This window comes from Tachypleus tridentatus, chromosome 8 (assembly GCF_004210375.1).
Source record: "Tachypleus tridentatus isolate NWPU-2018 chromosome 8, ASM421037v1, whole genome shotgun sequence".
NCBI lineage: Eukaryota > Metazoa > Arthropoda > Merostomata > Xiphosura > Limulidae > Tachypleus > Tachypleus tridentatus.
Window position 1 is genome coordinate 23,694,404 of NC_134832.1, and position 17,028 is coordinate 23,711,431.

Below are 17,028 nucleotides of genomic sequence, written 5' to 3' on the forward strand. Positions count from 1 at the left end.
AGTCCAGTCACTTTTGAGACTTAGTACCAAAAGGCTAGCTAAGAAGCAAAATATGAAAATTTTTAAACAAAACAAATTAGGATGTAGGAATAGAAGCACCATAAAGTACGAAAACAAGGTACGATTAATTTAGTGTTTTATAGCACAAAGCAGCTAGGCTATCTGCACCAAACGTCCAGTAAAAAGGTAAAAATAAATTAAATGTAGTAAAATACATAAAAGGAAATGAAGGTAAAACAAAACATCAATGAAAAACAGAAAAAGTATAAAATCAATGTTGACACCTAGTCTACAATGTTAAGAGAGAAAGCAAAGTAAGAGAAGTTGTAAAGGACTTTCTCTAGCAAAATGATAATGATCATAACCCACCAGGAAGACTAACAGTAAGTACAAGAACCACCGTCAGTCACCTGAAGATGGCCTTTCCAGTCCTTGTTCTGGGTTATGTTGTCATAACAGCCATTATCAAAAGGTAATATAAGAAAAGTGTTAAAAGACATAGCAAAATCGTAATAAAAAATTAGCCAAATGTCTCGTAAAAAGGTAAAAGTAAAGTAAAATGTAGTAAAATTCGTATAAGGAAACAAAGGTATAAACAAAACATAAAATGGCGTAAAACCAATGTTGACATCCAGTCTACAATGTTGTAAAGGACTTCCTGTAGCAGAATGGTAATGATCATAACACGCCAGGAAGACTAACAGGTAAGTACAAGAACCACCGTCAGTCACCTGAAGTTGGCCTTTCCAGTCCTGGTTCCGGGTTATGTGTCATTATGGCCAGTACCAAAAGGTAAAGTAATAAAAGTGTTAAAAGACATGCAGCAAAATTGTAATAACAACTCGCCAGGACAACTAACGGGTAGTTCAAACAGCAGCGTTAGTCACCTAGGTTGGCCTTTCCAGTCCTGGTGTCGAGTTATTTAATATTCTGTCCATTTTCCAATGTCAAATTGAACTAGAGAGATTGAGACTCTGAAAAGGGAACCACAATTAAAAAGGTGTAATGAATAAATATGCAACACTTAAATGAGGTTAAAATGATAAATGGCCATTAAAAAAACTAAAAACTTTATCAAGGTGGACAGTGTCACCATCACCAATAACACTGTCCAATGTTACAGACAAACCCTGGGACAGAACATGTTTAAAATAGTGCCGTTGTTGAGAGTTGTAATGATGGCAAAAAAGTAAAATGTGGCTAACGGTGATTTGACTGTTACACAAACTACACACTGGTGCATCAGTTCCAGATAAAAGAAAACGATGAGTTAAGAAACTGTGGCGAATGCGTAGTCTAGTTAGAACAACTTCCTCCTCCTGAACCTTATGGAAGCTAGATGGTCAAAGCCCAATATAGGGTTTAATTTGAAAAAGCTTGTTATCACGGAGCCGAGCCTTGAATACAGGACCATAGTCCATATACAGAATAGGCACAGTGGTGATATTGCCAGAGCAGATAGATTTAGCTGCCATGTCTGTAAGCACATTCCCGCAAATACCAACGTGGCCTGGATAGAAGTAGATGTTGATGAGAATTGGGTCAGTCGGTTTTGAATATCAGTGAGAACAGGGTGTGAGCCAAAGTGATCCCAAGGCCAGCAGAGAACTAAGGGAGTCAGTATAAATAGTGCAATCGGAGTACTGCTCAGCTTCAATATGATCCAGAGCAAGAGATATGGCATACGGTTCATCAGTGAACACAGAAGCTGTAGAGGGGATTCTGCACCCAACCACCAAACCACAACTAACCATGGCAGAGCCCACAGAGTCACCTGATTTTGAATCATCCGTATAAATTGGAATACAAAGGGTGTTCGAAAGATGTTCAGTAAATAAAAGATGGTACTTCCAATCGGGAGTATCTGTCTCTTTCAGATGACTTAAAGAAAGATCACATTTGGAAGCTGTAATAAGCCATGGTAGGGGGAATAGGCTGACCAGAGGAACAAGGTATGAATTGGTGGGATAACATTACAACACTTGGGTGTGGCCACTGTTCCTTTCATTCCTTCATATTTTATTTGAAGGTTTCTTTTAAAATAAAGGAATTAAAACTCGCATAATAAGAAACTAAATTATTTGTGGGATAAAGCTAATTTCAATATTATACATTGAGAGTGAAGTTCTTTAATTAAATTTTGATTATATCTCAGTGAAACCTTGTGATCTGCACCTGCAAAGAAAGGAGTTTAAAGTGTATGGTCAAAGTGAAAGGGTTAAAAGCCTGAGACTGTTTAGGACAATTATATTACAATCTGCAGTCACCATAGCTTGGTTTTAAAAAAATAAATTTGATTTTATTTCATATTTTAAAAACTTTTCCCATGGATGTTTTTGCTATAGTCAGTATTAGAGCAGAGAAAATACGAGATAAAGTAGAGTTTTACAAAAAAAACCTTTTGATGTTCATCAAGGAGGTTTCAAAGGTTATTCAAATAAAATACAAAACCTGTACAACAAAAAAAAGGTATTGCTGTTTTTAGCATGAAAATAACATTTCACTGAAATTTATTCTGTAAAAAGTTTGTAAATTTAGATACATCTTTAGTAAAAAAAATGTATCAAAAAATCTGATTTCACGAAAAAAACTATTGTTATATTTACTGAAAGCTACATTACAGACAGAGTTATAGTATGACCGGTTTCACAGTGGCTATAAATTCAAATCAAACTGACTACCTTTACGCACATTATTAAATAACAATATTTTGTATGTTAATAAATAAAGATGATGAAACTTAATTTTTGCAAGTAACTTTTATAGTAATATTAAAAAAAAAAAGATTTGTTTAAAATTCAATAAAATGTCTTTACCTATTTTTATCAGGTAAAACCCTTTTGTTTAACTAATATACAGCTTAAAACATTGATATAACTAAACCTGTCTTTGTTTAAAAGATATTCATGCCTGCAAAACTGAGAAAAGATGCCAATTTACAACACACCTTTCAAGTGGAGGTCCTCTAAATTCTGGGTATTGATTGGGTGGTGGTCGGCCATACATATCTCCAGGCTGGGAAGGTGGTGGCGGTCCTGTTGGCATTCCTTGGGGTTGGCTATGTGGAGGGAAGAAGGCTGGGTTCACATGTGGAGCTGGTGGATGACTTGTAGGTGGGGGCATATTAGGAGGCATTCCAGGACCTGGGGGAGGTACTAGAAATACATAGTTTTATGCAGACCCTGGTTCTGCTAAATTGATATGTTGTGCAGGTTTCACTTTAGTTAATTTCTAATTCACAATGTAAAAGAACAACAACAGACTTAACATAATGTTGCATAAATGTATCTTGAAATTATTCAAAACAAACTCCAAAACTAATTCAATGCATTAAAGATTTAAAAACAGCCTACTTGAGCTTTACAATAACTCCAAAAATAATTTAAACTTTTAATTCACATAACTTTTAAAAGTCCACTTGAACAGAAAAAATACCAGAAATAACAAACATATTTTAACAAAATTTCACAAACAACTTGAGGTTGCATTAAAACAATATCACAAAGACTATGTAAAAAAAACTAAGAATGTACCAGGTGGAGGGGGACGATGAGGAGGAGGAGCTGTAGTTGGTGGCAGCCCTGGTGGTGGATGAGGTGGTGGATGAGACACTGCAGAAGATACATTCTCATCAGTTTCAAAATTACAATAAAAATATTTGGAAAAGATGTTTATGTAACTTACAGATAAAGGAACATGACTTGCCTTTGAAGGCTTCTTGATTTTCATTCACACATTATAAACATTTCTAGAGATGATGCTAGCACAGGTGTTTAAGCTATAACAAATCTATATAATAAAGCAAAACTGGAAAAGAAATATGGTTTTTGAGAGATGATGATTTGTATGTAGTCTTAATGAAAAAGAACTGGAACTGTTGCAACATTTCACTGATATTTAGTAACAAGTCAGTAAGTCAACTCTTCACTGTGTTTCCAAATGAAATTATTACACATTCTTGATATTTCATTTTTTATTCAGAAGATACAAACATATTGTAAGTGTAAGACATGTTTTTGTTTACTGTTGTTATTCCAAACCTTTAAATACTCAATTTGCCAATGTAACTTTTCTCAGTTAAGAGCAGATTAACACAGTCCTCATGTTGTGTGATATTAACAATGGAAAGAGATCTAAAACAACACATTACTTCAACAAAGATCTACATAGACCACCACTGGATCTAATATGAAGATCAAAATTTTCTCTTGAAGACATATAACAAACCTTCCCCACAAGTTCCTGTCACACTACCTCAAAATACCTCAAACCAACATTTTTAGCCAGTTAACAAATTTTCCTCCAGCTGATCCAAGGATTTCTGTCCAGTTATCCTCTAATCACATGAATACACATCCTGAAATCCTACAGCTGTAGCCATTTCTGGTGATCCAGAACTGATGTGCCATTTTACATGTAAATGTTATACACAATGTTATCCTGCGTCCTTTCAGTAACCTAATCCTCTGCACAGACTACTACCGACTTGTGGAAAGCCATATGTGAGGCTGTCTCTCTTATGCAAGCACCAGATTTTGCATTACACCCAGTACTGTGACAATTATTTTTTACTACATTTTCAAGTAGTACCTGGGCATGTTAAACACATCTATGTTGGACAATATACAAAGTACTACACGGATTTGTAGAAATACCCAGGTACTATTTGAAATGAGTGAAAAAAAGGAGTTGCAGTAGGACTGTTTCAAACTCTTAAAACTCCTAAATCCAAGTAACAATGATGGGGGCAGATAAAACAGAGTCCACTCCACACACTCCTGAGTAAGATGACTCCTTTTACCCACAGAACAAATATTTTTCTTCACTTCAAAGACTGATTTTAAAATAGGATTACAAGGAATTAAGTTCTACTCATTGTAGTAGTTGTACTAAACTGATTAGGCAAATAATTACACATAAGAAGATACAAAGAAATTCCTTTTGTAAAACCACAATCATTAATCTAGAGGAGACTCACCTGTTGGACCAGGGTGTGGTGGTCGTGTTGAAGTAACACCAGGAGGCAATGGTTGCTCTGTAGAAATAAAAACAAAATAATATTAACACTGCATTTAACTATAATCATTTAAAAATTATTAAGCTCCAATTCATCACCGTTTTCTCATATATAATGCCATACTGCAATTATACTCCACTATTTTTATTTGCAGTTACTCATGTACAAAAAAACGTCACAACCTTTTTCAGTTGCATTCAAACTTTACCAGCAACACATGCTGATATGCTGATACATTTGGCATTAAAACATAGCTTACAATTCACATTTTAATAGAGTGTAAGTTTTAATTTCTTAACTCTTTCAGCACAAGCTCAATTCCTGAAACAAACCTCAACCACTTTGTGCTTGATACATTTTTCATGCTATAGCTTTTAAATCAGCAAGTGTATATTCACAAAATTTTGGCAGATTATCAGTAAACATTAGAAGTCTTTCATACACAAAATATCAATTTTTTATGAAATTTGAAGGTTTGTTAAGCAATGTATTTCTCATAACTTCTTTTTGCATGTTGCCTCTCTAACATAGATAGTAATTTTCATTTTCAGTTTAAAAATACTTTTATGCATCAGAAAATTTTCAACTTTCACACATGAAATCCTTAGTATGTCCAGATAGTAGCCAAATGTTTCTATGTTTTATTTTCATTAACAAATTCCTGTTCAGTCTATGACAGATTTCATTACCACCATAAAAAATTAGGAAATAAATATGAATGCCTTTTTAATTCTAAAATAACTATAAAATAACATATAAACATAAATGTTTAGACTAAATAGCTGAAGTCTCACAGCATTATACATTTACATACATTTCTTATTTTTATCATCCTGACCTTTCACCCATGCCTTGCTAACAATACAGAAGTCTCAATGATGTGACATGTACACTCATGTTACTAAATCCAATAAATATTTTGTAGAGAGAGTCATTTTTCCATTACTATACATTACATATGTACATAGATTATTACAATTTACAAACAAGTACTTACACTTATCTTAAAACATAGAACAATCATCTTTTCTAGTTACAGCCTTTGTACTTAGTTGTCAAGCCTTAAAAAATTTCAAATGTGGAGGATGTGAAACAAAATACTTTTTTTTAGGTGTTTGATATATAAAAAAAACATACACAACACATAATTCCATTATAATTTTCCAAGTTAAGATGTATTTGGGTCTACACAACAATAACATTTTGAGCACGTTTTATACTCAATTTACCAGCATGAAGGTTTGTCTCAAAATAAAAAGATGGTGCTGTTATATTTGAAAATGAATGAAAACAGTCACTAAGAGGATATTCTAAGCTTTTAATTGATTAATCACATCAAAAAACAAGTGTATATAAGAGAATTTTCAAAAATGGAAATAGGTGCAAAGGAGACACTGATTCAGTCCATGAGAAATATATCAACAAATAAAAAATATAAAATGTTTTTATTTTAAATTCTAGCTTGTCAACATTGGTAATTTTAGTTTCTAATTCATCAAATTACAGACTTTGTATTTTGACATTACAAATATTTATTGTGAACCAATGCTGCATGCAACATATCACATCACACAATTTTTTGGGTGTGTGTTTTTAATATTTACTTTTAAATTAAGAAATTAAAGATGTATAATATGAAAATATGAATTATAATCTACACTTTGATACCAAACTTACCGAAATAAATTCATAAAATAGTAGTTCAATAAAATTCTGAATGCAAGTCAACAAATGCAATGACATGGCCTTGGACCCTTGACCAATCACAAGAGGGTTAAAGTTGTTTAGAAAAAATAATCAATCTTCTCTTACAACTTGCAGTCAATTCACGATATGTAAGAAAAATTAATTTAGAATAACTTTGAATTTCTTTGTAGTGGTGTCAGTCAAGCTAGTTGGTTGGTGTTTATTGGCACAAAGCAACTGGCAAAAAAATTAAAAGGTAAAACTACTGTAACACAAATTAATAAAGGTAAAACTTAAATAGAACACAAGTAAGGTGGACAATGTTACTATCTTCAATGAAACTGACCAGCATCAGGAGTAAACCTATGAAACAAACATGTCTAAAATGGTGTCATCGTTCAGAGTCATAGCGATGGCACAGTATTAAAATGTGAGCTATTGTGACTTGAGTGTCACAAAGGCCAAACAATGGTGCATCAGTCTCAGATTTATAAAAAAACAACAGTTTTAAAAACTAACAACTTCCTCCTTCCAATCCTTATGGAAACCAGACAGCCAGAGTAAGAGAGGGTATAACCTGGGAAAACTTATTATCACATTGCTCACTTCAAGTCAACTGCTAAATAGCAGAGAGCCAAGCTTTTAATACAGGACCATAGCCCATATATGAGACAGGCATGGCAGTGATAGCATCTGCTCTGTCAGAATTAACTGCAATCTCAGCAAGCTCATTCCCATGAATACTGATGTGGACTGGTATCCAGAAAAACTGAATGTCAAGAGAAGATAAAGTGGGCTAGACAGTTTTGAATAGACTAGAACAAGGTAAGAATGAACGTAAAACAATTCCAAGGCCAGTAGAGTTAAAAGAGTTGGTATAAATAGTACAATTGGTGTACTGCATAGCTTCTATGTGATCCAGAGCAAGAGAAATAGCATACAACTTGACAATGAACAAAAAAACTGCAGGGAGGATCCTGTGTGCAATTACCAAACCCCAACAATCCATGGCAGAGTCTACAGAGTCACCTTATTTCAAATCATCCATATAAATGGGAATGGAAAGATGGTTCAAAAAATATTTGGGAAATAGAAGATAATACTTCCAATAGGGAGTATCTGCCTTCCTCACATGATTCAAAGAAAGGCTGACCAGTTAAAACATCAACATCCATGAACAGACCCAATTCAGCCAAATGCACCTGGTCACAAAGGCCAATGGGAAGAAATGGCAGACCGTCTATTCTGAAAGAGCTCAGCCCACTAAGAAAGGAAGGCATAACCCCAAGTGGGATACTGTGATAAGGATCAAAGTTTTGAAACAGAGTAAAGAAAGTTACAAGAGACAGAGGTGAAGAGGAGGTTTGCGAGATTTGGTGTACAAACTCTGGACTGGAAAAATGTGAAAAGCCCCTGTGCAGAGTTGAAGCCCCAGATGGTGAACTGAGTCTAACATCTTCAAGGCCAAACTCCAGATAGGATCATACACCAAATACCCATAGTCCAGTCTGGAACCAATCAGAGTACAACAGATCTTCAGCATAGAACATCAATCCACTCTCTGAGAGATGGAAGAGAAAACACAAAGGATGTTCAGTGCCCTTGTACAATCAACACATAGCTGTTTTATTGTGTGGAATGAAGGTCGGCTTATGGGTAAAGACAAGCACTAAAAATTTTGCCTCAGTGATCATGAGAAGAACAACCGAGATGGAGCTTGGGATCTGGATGAATACTCCATTGGCATAAAAGTGCATGTAAAACAGTTTTTGAGAAAGAATTGATAAAACTGTTTGCTGTGATCCACTTCAACAAATGACTGAAAACAGTTTGAGGCTCTTACTCAATAAACCTCATGCTCAACAACTGATACAAGATGTGGAAATGGTCAACACAGACCTCTGTTCACAATTGTAAGAGAAAGTTGTCCAGTGATGGCAATCTTCACACTAAGAAGTATCGCACCCAAAACACAGACCCGAGAGATTGCAAGTTCATATGGAAAAGAATGTGAAAGCATTGAGCCTACAGGGACTTCAAATTGCCAGTCCATTAAAACGTTTGATAAAATGGGTAAATGGCCATGCAACCAATATGAGTACAGAGGTCTCACAAAATGTCATACCTCCAAGTGGTATCATAAGCCTTCTACAATTCAAAGAATATAGAAACAAAATGTTGTTGCTTGAAAAAAGTTTCTCTGATTGATATATTTCAAGTCTAATCAGGTAGTCCAAAGTGGAACACAGTTGTCAGAACCCACAATGGGTGGGTGAGAGGAGGTTATTCATTTCTAGGAACCAAACAAAATGAGTATTAACTATCCTCTCTAAGACCTCATAAAGAAGCTTGTCAAAGCAAATGAACAACAGTTAGAGAGAGCCTAGGGATCTTTCCAAAGCTTAGATAAAGGGAGAACAATAGCCCAGTACCAGGGTAAATGGACATTTATAATTGGTCCAAAAGGAAAAAGGTGAATGCTATGCCCGAGACTTGATGGTCAACAAGATGGGAGATGACAGAAGCACTAGAGGCAAGAGAAATGCTTTCATTGAGAGTAATGGTGATGCTCTGGAAACCAGCAACTTCCTGGCCACATGAAAGCCAGATCAAAAGTTTGGGGCAAGGGTTATACTGCCCATTGATTGACCTTCCCAATCTTGACTCACATGATTTTGAAACTGGTATTAGAAGAGATGCTAGTTTTGAACTTAATCCAAGATTCCTCCAGGCTTTGACATCTTACCTGCCAAGCATGTGAATGGGCCCAGAGAAATGCAATGTGGTATGCCTACAAAAGGTATCCCATGCCCGTTTTCAAGCCTTCCATGACATTTGGTAGGTAGGCCTCTACTACAGACAAGGATACTGAGAAAAATGTGTCAAGGTTTTAGGAATACACTGAGCAGCTGCCTGAACAATACAGTCAGTCACTGCTGCCATGCAGTTGTCTATCTATGCCAAACAGACAACAGCAGGATCAAGTTCCAAGAGAGCAGTGAAAGAGGGCTTTTTGGCCCAGTCCAATTTCTACCAAGAAATGCAAATCAGGTGGCATCAACCACAGCCAGTCTCCCTCAAAATGATAAAAAAATTACCATTACTCCATGGGTCACTTTCAGTCCTGCAAGAAACACTGAGAGAAAATTGAAGGGGAGCAAACAAAGAGGTCAATAGCAGTAAAAGACTGACTAGATGCATGAAAATAAGTATAAGAATCAGTACTGAAGAAAGAAATATTGTGATCCAAGAGCATATGCTCTACAGAGCAACCCCTCCCATCAATATCAGCACCTCCCCAGAGGAGACTATGTCCATTAAAGCCCCAAAGGATTAAGAATGGAGATGGAAACTGTTCAATGAGAGCATCAAGGTCCAATTGATCATAGGTCTCTCTAGGAGACAGGTAGAGGGAACACAACCCAAGGAAATATGGATGGCTTGGTACACTCTTGGAGGCCATGGAGAGGTGGCACTTGTCCATCACACAACTTGTCATTCCACTATAAAGAAAACTGCCAAAAAGGTTACTGTCTCAACAAGTTTCAGAAAAGTTTCATGTATGAAAAGACATACAGAATAACGGGAATTAATCAAATTCTTAATGTCATCCAAATCAGAATGGAAAGCTTGACAGTTCCACTGTATCAGTGCAACCATTTTTATATAGGTGGGGGAACAATTCGGTTTACAACCACATCATTTTTCTTTATTAAAAGGTCTTTTCACCTCCATGGATTCTGCCCTGTATTGAGTGGGTAGAACTCTGTCAGTAGAAGTCGAGTACAGCAGCCGAGGTAGAGTATGAATAATCATTTGATTCCTCGGGGCTGAAGAAGATGAGCCCAAACCAAAGAAAATGGACCTGAACAATCAGTGGAAAAAATTGTAAGGATTGAGATTGGAACAGATGTTGACTTGTCTACTCTCTTAACCACTGAGGGCAAAAGACTCTTCTCATAGTTGGAGAAGAACTCTAATTGAGATACAGAAAGTTCTGTCTACACTCCCACTGTAGTAGTCTTTTGTTCTCATAGGATTCCACCCTAGATTAAGTGGGCAGGTTTTCAACCACTATACCTCTTTCTCTTCCACCCACCTAGGGCAAGAACAAAAGTAAGAGGGGTGTCTCTCACTACCATTTACACAATGAGGGTCCAGATTCCACTTGTAAGCACCATGCACCACCTCAATGAGCACGTCAAAGAAACATGATACTATGACTTCAAATGACTGAACTACCGGCACTGAAAACATCTGAGAGGATACATGGTTACACATTCCAGATATTCTGTCTTGGCAATGGTAGGTAGACATGGTAATATAAACATCAAAATTAGAACACTGGTAGGCAACATAATTCTGTCTTTGCAGGTGGAGAAGTTGCATGCAGATTAACCTCAATTCAATAGATATATTTCCACTGGTCTTCAAATGCAAGATAAGTTCACTGTGTTTTTTGGGTGAGTGCTTCTCGACTGACTTAGGAGAGTCAGCAAACTCTTTTAGTCCTTTCTGAATTAAAAAAGTGGGAGATATTTGTCCTAAAGATTTGTCTGACAAAGATTGCACTAGGAAAAAAATGATGCATGTACTATATTAAAAAGTTATCGTATGTATGTGCTCACAGTAACTAATGATGAAAAGATCAAAGAGATCCAGCCTGTCAGGGTAACTGACCACAACATTTTGTACTTGTAATACCCTTACATCTATTACTCATACTCAAATTTAAATTTTACAGATATGACTGTGAAACTGAAAAACTTTTGAAACTACAATACATTTATTTCTGTGTAATGTCACATTTTTAGCTTTAAAAAATTCAGTATATGTCATAAGAAAAGAAAACCTTCAGCAATTACATCACATTTTTCTGTAATGTCACCGACACAGAATTAAATCTTAAAATCTGCAACATTTTTAATAGCTAACTCTTACAAACCAAAATTATTAAAGACACTGTTTCATTAAAATAACCATAATAACACCAAACCCTTGCCTTTACATTTGCATGGACTGTGTCAAATTTCTTATGTTTTGTGTATCTTGCTTCTTGTTTAATACTCTAAACCAGGAATTCAAGGAAGTTACAGCAAATGACAAGCAAGATTAAAGAAATGTTATGGTATACTATAAAACAAGAGTTGATTCAAAATTAAAAAAACATTTTCTATAAGAAATACTCAAAACATTTTTTTACCAGGAGGTCGATCCCATTCATTTCGAAGTGGAGGAGGGCCACGAGTGTCTGGAGGAGGTGGTCCTCTTGGACCAGATAGTGGTGGACCATGAGGTGGAGGCTAAAGTAAATACAGATTAATAAAACCTATATTTCTAAAAACAAACACTGTCATGTAAATTTCAACCCCTTCTATTCTTATCACCTTAATATTATCTTGCAACTAGCCAGTGATTTATCTACTTAAAATTATGAAAAACATGAGTGTGTATATGTCAATAAATAAAAACAATTGCCAAAACAATATGCACCTTTATTATTATGACCTTAGATATAGTCTCACTTATAAAACTGCACTATCACTTGACAACCTAAAATTCTCTGCTGTCTACTTTTTATGAAAAACAAAGGAACAAATGTGTGCATAAAAAAGAATTTCTCATGCTTAAAGAAAATAATTTAATCCATAAAATATAATAGCCAAAATACGTGTAATATAACAGCAAAATTCATTATATACACCAGTTTTTTTCATTGTCATAAGCAATTTACCAAGGAAAAATGTGACATTTAAGAAAAACAAATGTTCTCTTTATAGTTTATTTAAGACAAAAAACTGCAAACAGTTCAAAAAGCAACATATCATTCAATACACTATTAGCAAGCAAGCACCAAATTACAGTCAGTAGTTAGCATATCGTTAGAAATCTAATATGCATTTTAACCGGAATATGCAGAAAACAATCAATATGGAAATTTATACAAATTTTATAGGTGATATGCATTTTAACTGGAATAAGCAGAAGACTATCAATATGGAAATCTATACAAATTTTATAGCTGATATATTCCACATGTAAAATTTTTTATATAAGAAAGCTACTTTCAGACATAAGCATACCAATTCTGTCAATTAAGTTTTCATCTTACATTTACAGTTCACTTTCTCACTGCCAATATTATAATGAATAATGCAGTTATTATAAATCTATTTTATATTATTGTATATAGACGTTCTGGGTTACATTCATACAGCTCAAATTAATTTGCAAAAAACTTACAAGAACAGTGATAAAAAAAATCAGTATCAGAGTTACTATTCAAGTAAATTTCACTGAAATACACAGAAAAAAGCTTTTTACTAACTTCACATCAACATGATAAAAACAAAAAATGAATGTTTACATTTTGTCAGGAGAGGGTGTTTTAGTGTCAAACTATTTTGTGTAACTAAGATTATAATAAAAGTCATTATGCCATGCTTAACAACCAATTGTAAAAGAAATTCATATACGTTATTTAAACATTTTACCATGATGCTAATTGAGAAAAGATTGGAATACAGGAGTTAAAGGTTAGAAAATCTGTGACAAAACTGAAGCAAAAATGATATAGTACCGTGAAAACAAAAAAGTGAATCTGGGCTATTTAAGACAGTTTTCATGTTTTAAGCATTGTTTTCATTAATATATTACATGTTCTACATAATCCATGAAAAGTGCACATGAGCCATGATAGAGTCAAAGACCATTAAAAGAGAAGCATAGAGCTTCTTATATAAATAAAAATTAATAATTTGAAAATCTTATTGCTTCTAGAATTTAAAGAAAGCAAGAATAAATTAAATGCTAAATCTTACCACTCTGATATTTCCAGGTAATACTGGAGGTGGGCCACCATGACGAGGTGGTGGAGGTCCTTGCATGCCTGGTGGTGGTGGAGGCATTCCAGGATGTCCCACCATTGGTGGAGGACCAGGTCTTGAAGGCGGAGGACCTTGTGGATGATGCATCTGTGGTGGAGGGGGACCTGTTCCCCATAGTTGAGGGGAACATCCTTAGTGAGAAATTTGTTAACTTATCATTATAAATAAATGGATGCATTCAATTAACTGTTTGTGTCCACTCAGAGAATGTTATACCTTTTAATTTAAAAAAAAATTTTCTTCACAGGAAGCAAACATATGATTTACTACACTGTAAACTACAGCTGATGTATAGTTTCTCTGATTATTACAAATTAATACAGTACTTACCACAAGGTGCAAGAGGTAATACTTTGCTCAGACCCATTCACACATCCTTACAGCAGAAAATGAAATATAATTTTATTATTATAAACATTCAACATGAAGACATACTTCTATAATCTGTGCTTTTAAAATGCATTTGGTATGATATTTTCAGATTTCATGGCAAATTTCTGGTACATTAATGACAGTATTTATAATTTTCAAACTAAACAGCACCACATGTGAATGTATGTCAAATGGCCAGATCAGAAACCCTACAGATATAACTATTACTAATTTTAATCTAGTAGTCAAATGGATTGTTGTTGTTTATGAATTTTGTGCAAAGCTACACGAGGGCTATCTGTGTTAGCCATCCCTAATTTATCAGTGTAAAACTAGAGGGAAGGCAAGTAGTCATCACCACCCACCAACAACTCTTGGGCCACTCTCTTACCAATGAATAGTGGAATTGACCGTCACATTATAACACTCCCACAGCTGAAAGGGCAAGCATGTTTAGTATGATAGGGACTCGAACCTGTGACCCTCTGATAACAAGTCGAACCCCTTAACCCACCTGGCCATAATGGGCCAGCCAAATGGAAGGCAGCTAATCCACACAATCTGCTGTAAATGAGGTTTGTACTTTACTCAACCAAATAACAAGATACTGTTATTTTTTAAGCACACCAACACCTTGAGGTATTGAATATTTTCAGTGATATCACTGTGTGCAAGTTGAATCTTGACAAAAGCTAAGAAAAAATATTAAAAAAGTAGTTTTTAGTACCTGATTCTACACATTATTCTAGCCATTCTTTTAGTTACTGTAATTTTTTGAAAGTGACATACAGGATAAAATCAAGGTTGGGTAGTATATAGTATATAGGTTGGGTAGTAGCTATGATTCCTTAATCAAAAATACAATCTTACATTTTCTACTCAAAATATTAAAAGTAACACTCCTTGATTTTTATTACTTAACCCTATGATCTAAACTTAGTCAACATGACATCAAGACAGTTTATAATTCAAGGTTTTATACTATCAAAACTTTAATATCTTAATTTCAAAAGGACATATTTAAATAAATTCTGAATCCTTGCTTCTCTGTCATTTAACACATCCACCCTTTCAACTTCCCTTTAGTTTTCTTTATTTACCTATTTATTTTCAATAACTATGGATATGAGTGTATTCAGCCAATTAAAAGCACAAGAATGGGTATAAGCAGGCCTCAATATAAAATTAGAACCTTCTGTCTTCTTGATTTTAAAATATTATAAAATGTATCCTCCTCTTTAAGCTTTTGAAGCCACTCACGCCTACTTGTCAAGAGAACGTGTTTATAACCAATAAAAAAATCATTTTGTAAACTGTATAAATCTAGACAGTGATTATCTTTTACTGTCAAAGGCACAATACTTTAGATCTCGACATATGTAGACTAAAAGTTACTGAAGCAAGTAGTAATAAAATTTTTTCTAACCTTTCAAAAACTTAGAAGGTTAGAAAAAGCATAGTAGTTTTGAGAGAATCCTGTTCAAGTGCCTGATATATCTGTTTTTTAAAAAACAGACATCTCAGAGCTACATGAATTAGTTTTGGACAATTAGCAAAAATGTAGGGTTACAAGAACAGGGATAAGGTAAGTGCTAAACATTTTGTTTATGTTTATTAGCTATTAAACTGTTTTAACAAAAGTACCTAAAATATAAAAATTAAAATGTTATTAGGTTAGATAAGAAAATGTGAAAAAGAATTATCTAAAAAAAACATTAAAAAGTTTTGCAATCACTCTTCAAAAAACAGTTTAACACTGCATGATGTAACTTGATGGTTTACTTATGTTCTCCACTCTCCTACTCAATAACTTATTGCTTGTCTGATAACAAGAAAGAGAATGTAAAGAACAATAAAACCACAGGATTAAAAGAAAGCAGAGATGAGAAGATTAGAAGCTAAGGCTATTAGGAAAATAACTAACTGTCATTCAAGAGAAAAAGAAAAGGTATTTTTGGCATTTAGTTCCATATTAACCATGCCCACTTGCAAAGGAGAAGCTTTGTTGCTAAGCTATGGTTCTATGATGAATGGCATGCTTACAAAAAAGAGAGAAAGAAGAGCAATTTCTCATTGGTTTATTGCTAAATTAACATTAAATGTAGACCTTCACATCCTTTTACAAATGAGGTAAAATAAAGCTTAGTCCATTCTTGAGTGGGATCCCTAAATCTTTTATATTATATATAAAACATATATAAAACCAATAAAACATATTGGTTTGATACAGTTAAATTGCATTTTAGTTAATTATATATTATTTGTGTTTTAATATTCATATTTGAAAGGTTTATTGAATATTTTAGGTTTTTCTACTTGTCACTTCACTGGTCACAGCAACTTATGTGCATTCCTTGCAGAAAGATATCATCATGTAATTTTTCACAGCAGCTCAAAAAATGGCTCAGTTTATTTTTCAAGTACAAACTTTTATCTCATAGCTCCTTTTGTTAACCAATTTGCAATCTAGTTACAGCTGCAGCTACTGAGGAAATTCTCGTCTTTATCTAAATTTTACTACTTTGCCTATCAAGTTACCAATTTTTTCTTACTTTTATAACAATAAACATGAATATTTAAAAAAAAAAAAATTAGTACTTATATCTGTTTTTTCTTCTGCCATAGAAAAAATGAAGTAGATGAAGAAACTTAAGCCTACTCTTTATAATTATATTGGTAGTTCACAAAATAAATTTATTTCATACATGCAATTCATAATAAAATGTCACAGTAAAAAAAGCAACAATTTTTTATGATTTAACTATCTTCTTAACTAAGCTATAAACTGATTTAAATAAATTCACTTCAACTTTGAACTCAAAAGATAGCACACAATGAAATTAAACCAAATTATATCAAAATCTGGCATATAAATGAGCTAGTCTCATCAACACCCAGTTAATCAGAATCCACTATTCTGTTGGTTATAAATGACCCAACAGCATATATTGGTGAAAATTAATGAAATTTTTTTATTAATGGGATATGACAGAAGGGACATGATATGGGGATTTGACTTTCTTCTTTTTGCACCAGTAAAGCAAGAAGCTGGAAAGCAATAAGTTT

General features: G+C 34.1%; 1 protein-coding gene across 5 annotated transcripts in view; it reads right to left on the minus strand.

The window, feature by feature from the left end:
• The window catches only part of LOC143258680 (cleavage and polyadenylation specificity factor subunit 6-like), a 60,090-nt gene that overhangs the window by 13,898 nt on the left and 29,164 nt on the right, over positions 1–17,028 (minus strand). For 4 of the 5 annotated variants that reach the window (XM_076518080.1, XM_076518076.1, XM_076518077.1 and 1 more), the window contains 5 exons: positions 13,525–13,721; positions 11,907–12,006; positions 4,979–5,035; positions 3,534–3,611; positions 2,948–3,155 (listed from right to left, as the gene is read on the minus strand). In XM_076518080.1, the coding sequence (XP_076374195.1) occupies positions 2,948–3,155; positions 3,534–3,611; positions 4,979–5,035; positions 11,907–12,006; positions 13,525–13,721 (640 nt within the window). The remainder of the gene's footprint in view (positions 1–2,947; positions 3,156–3,533; positions 3,612–4,978; positions 5,036–11,906; positions 12,007–13,524; positions 13,722–17,028) is intronic. The other variant, XM_076518079.1, reaches the window with a different exon arrangement.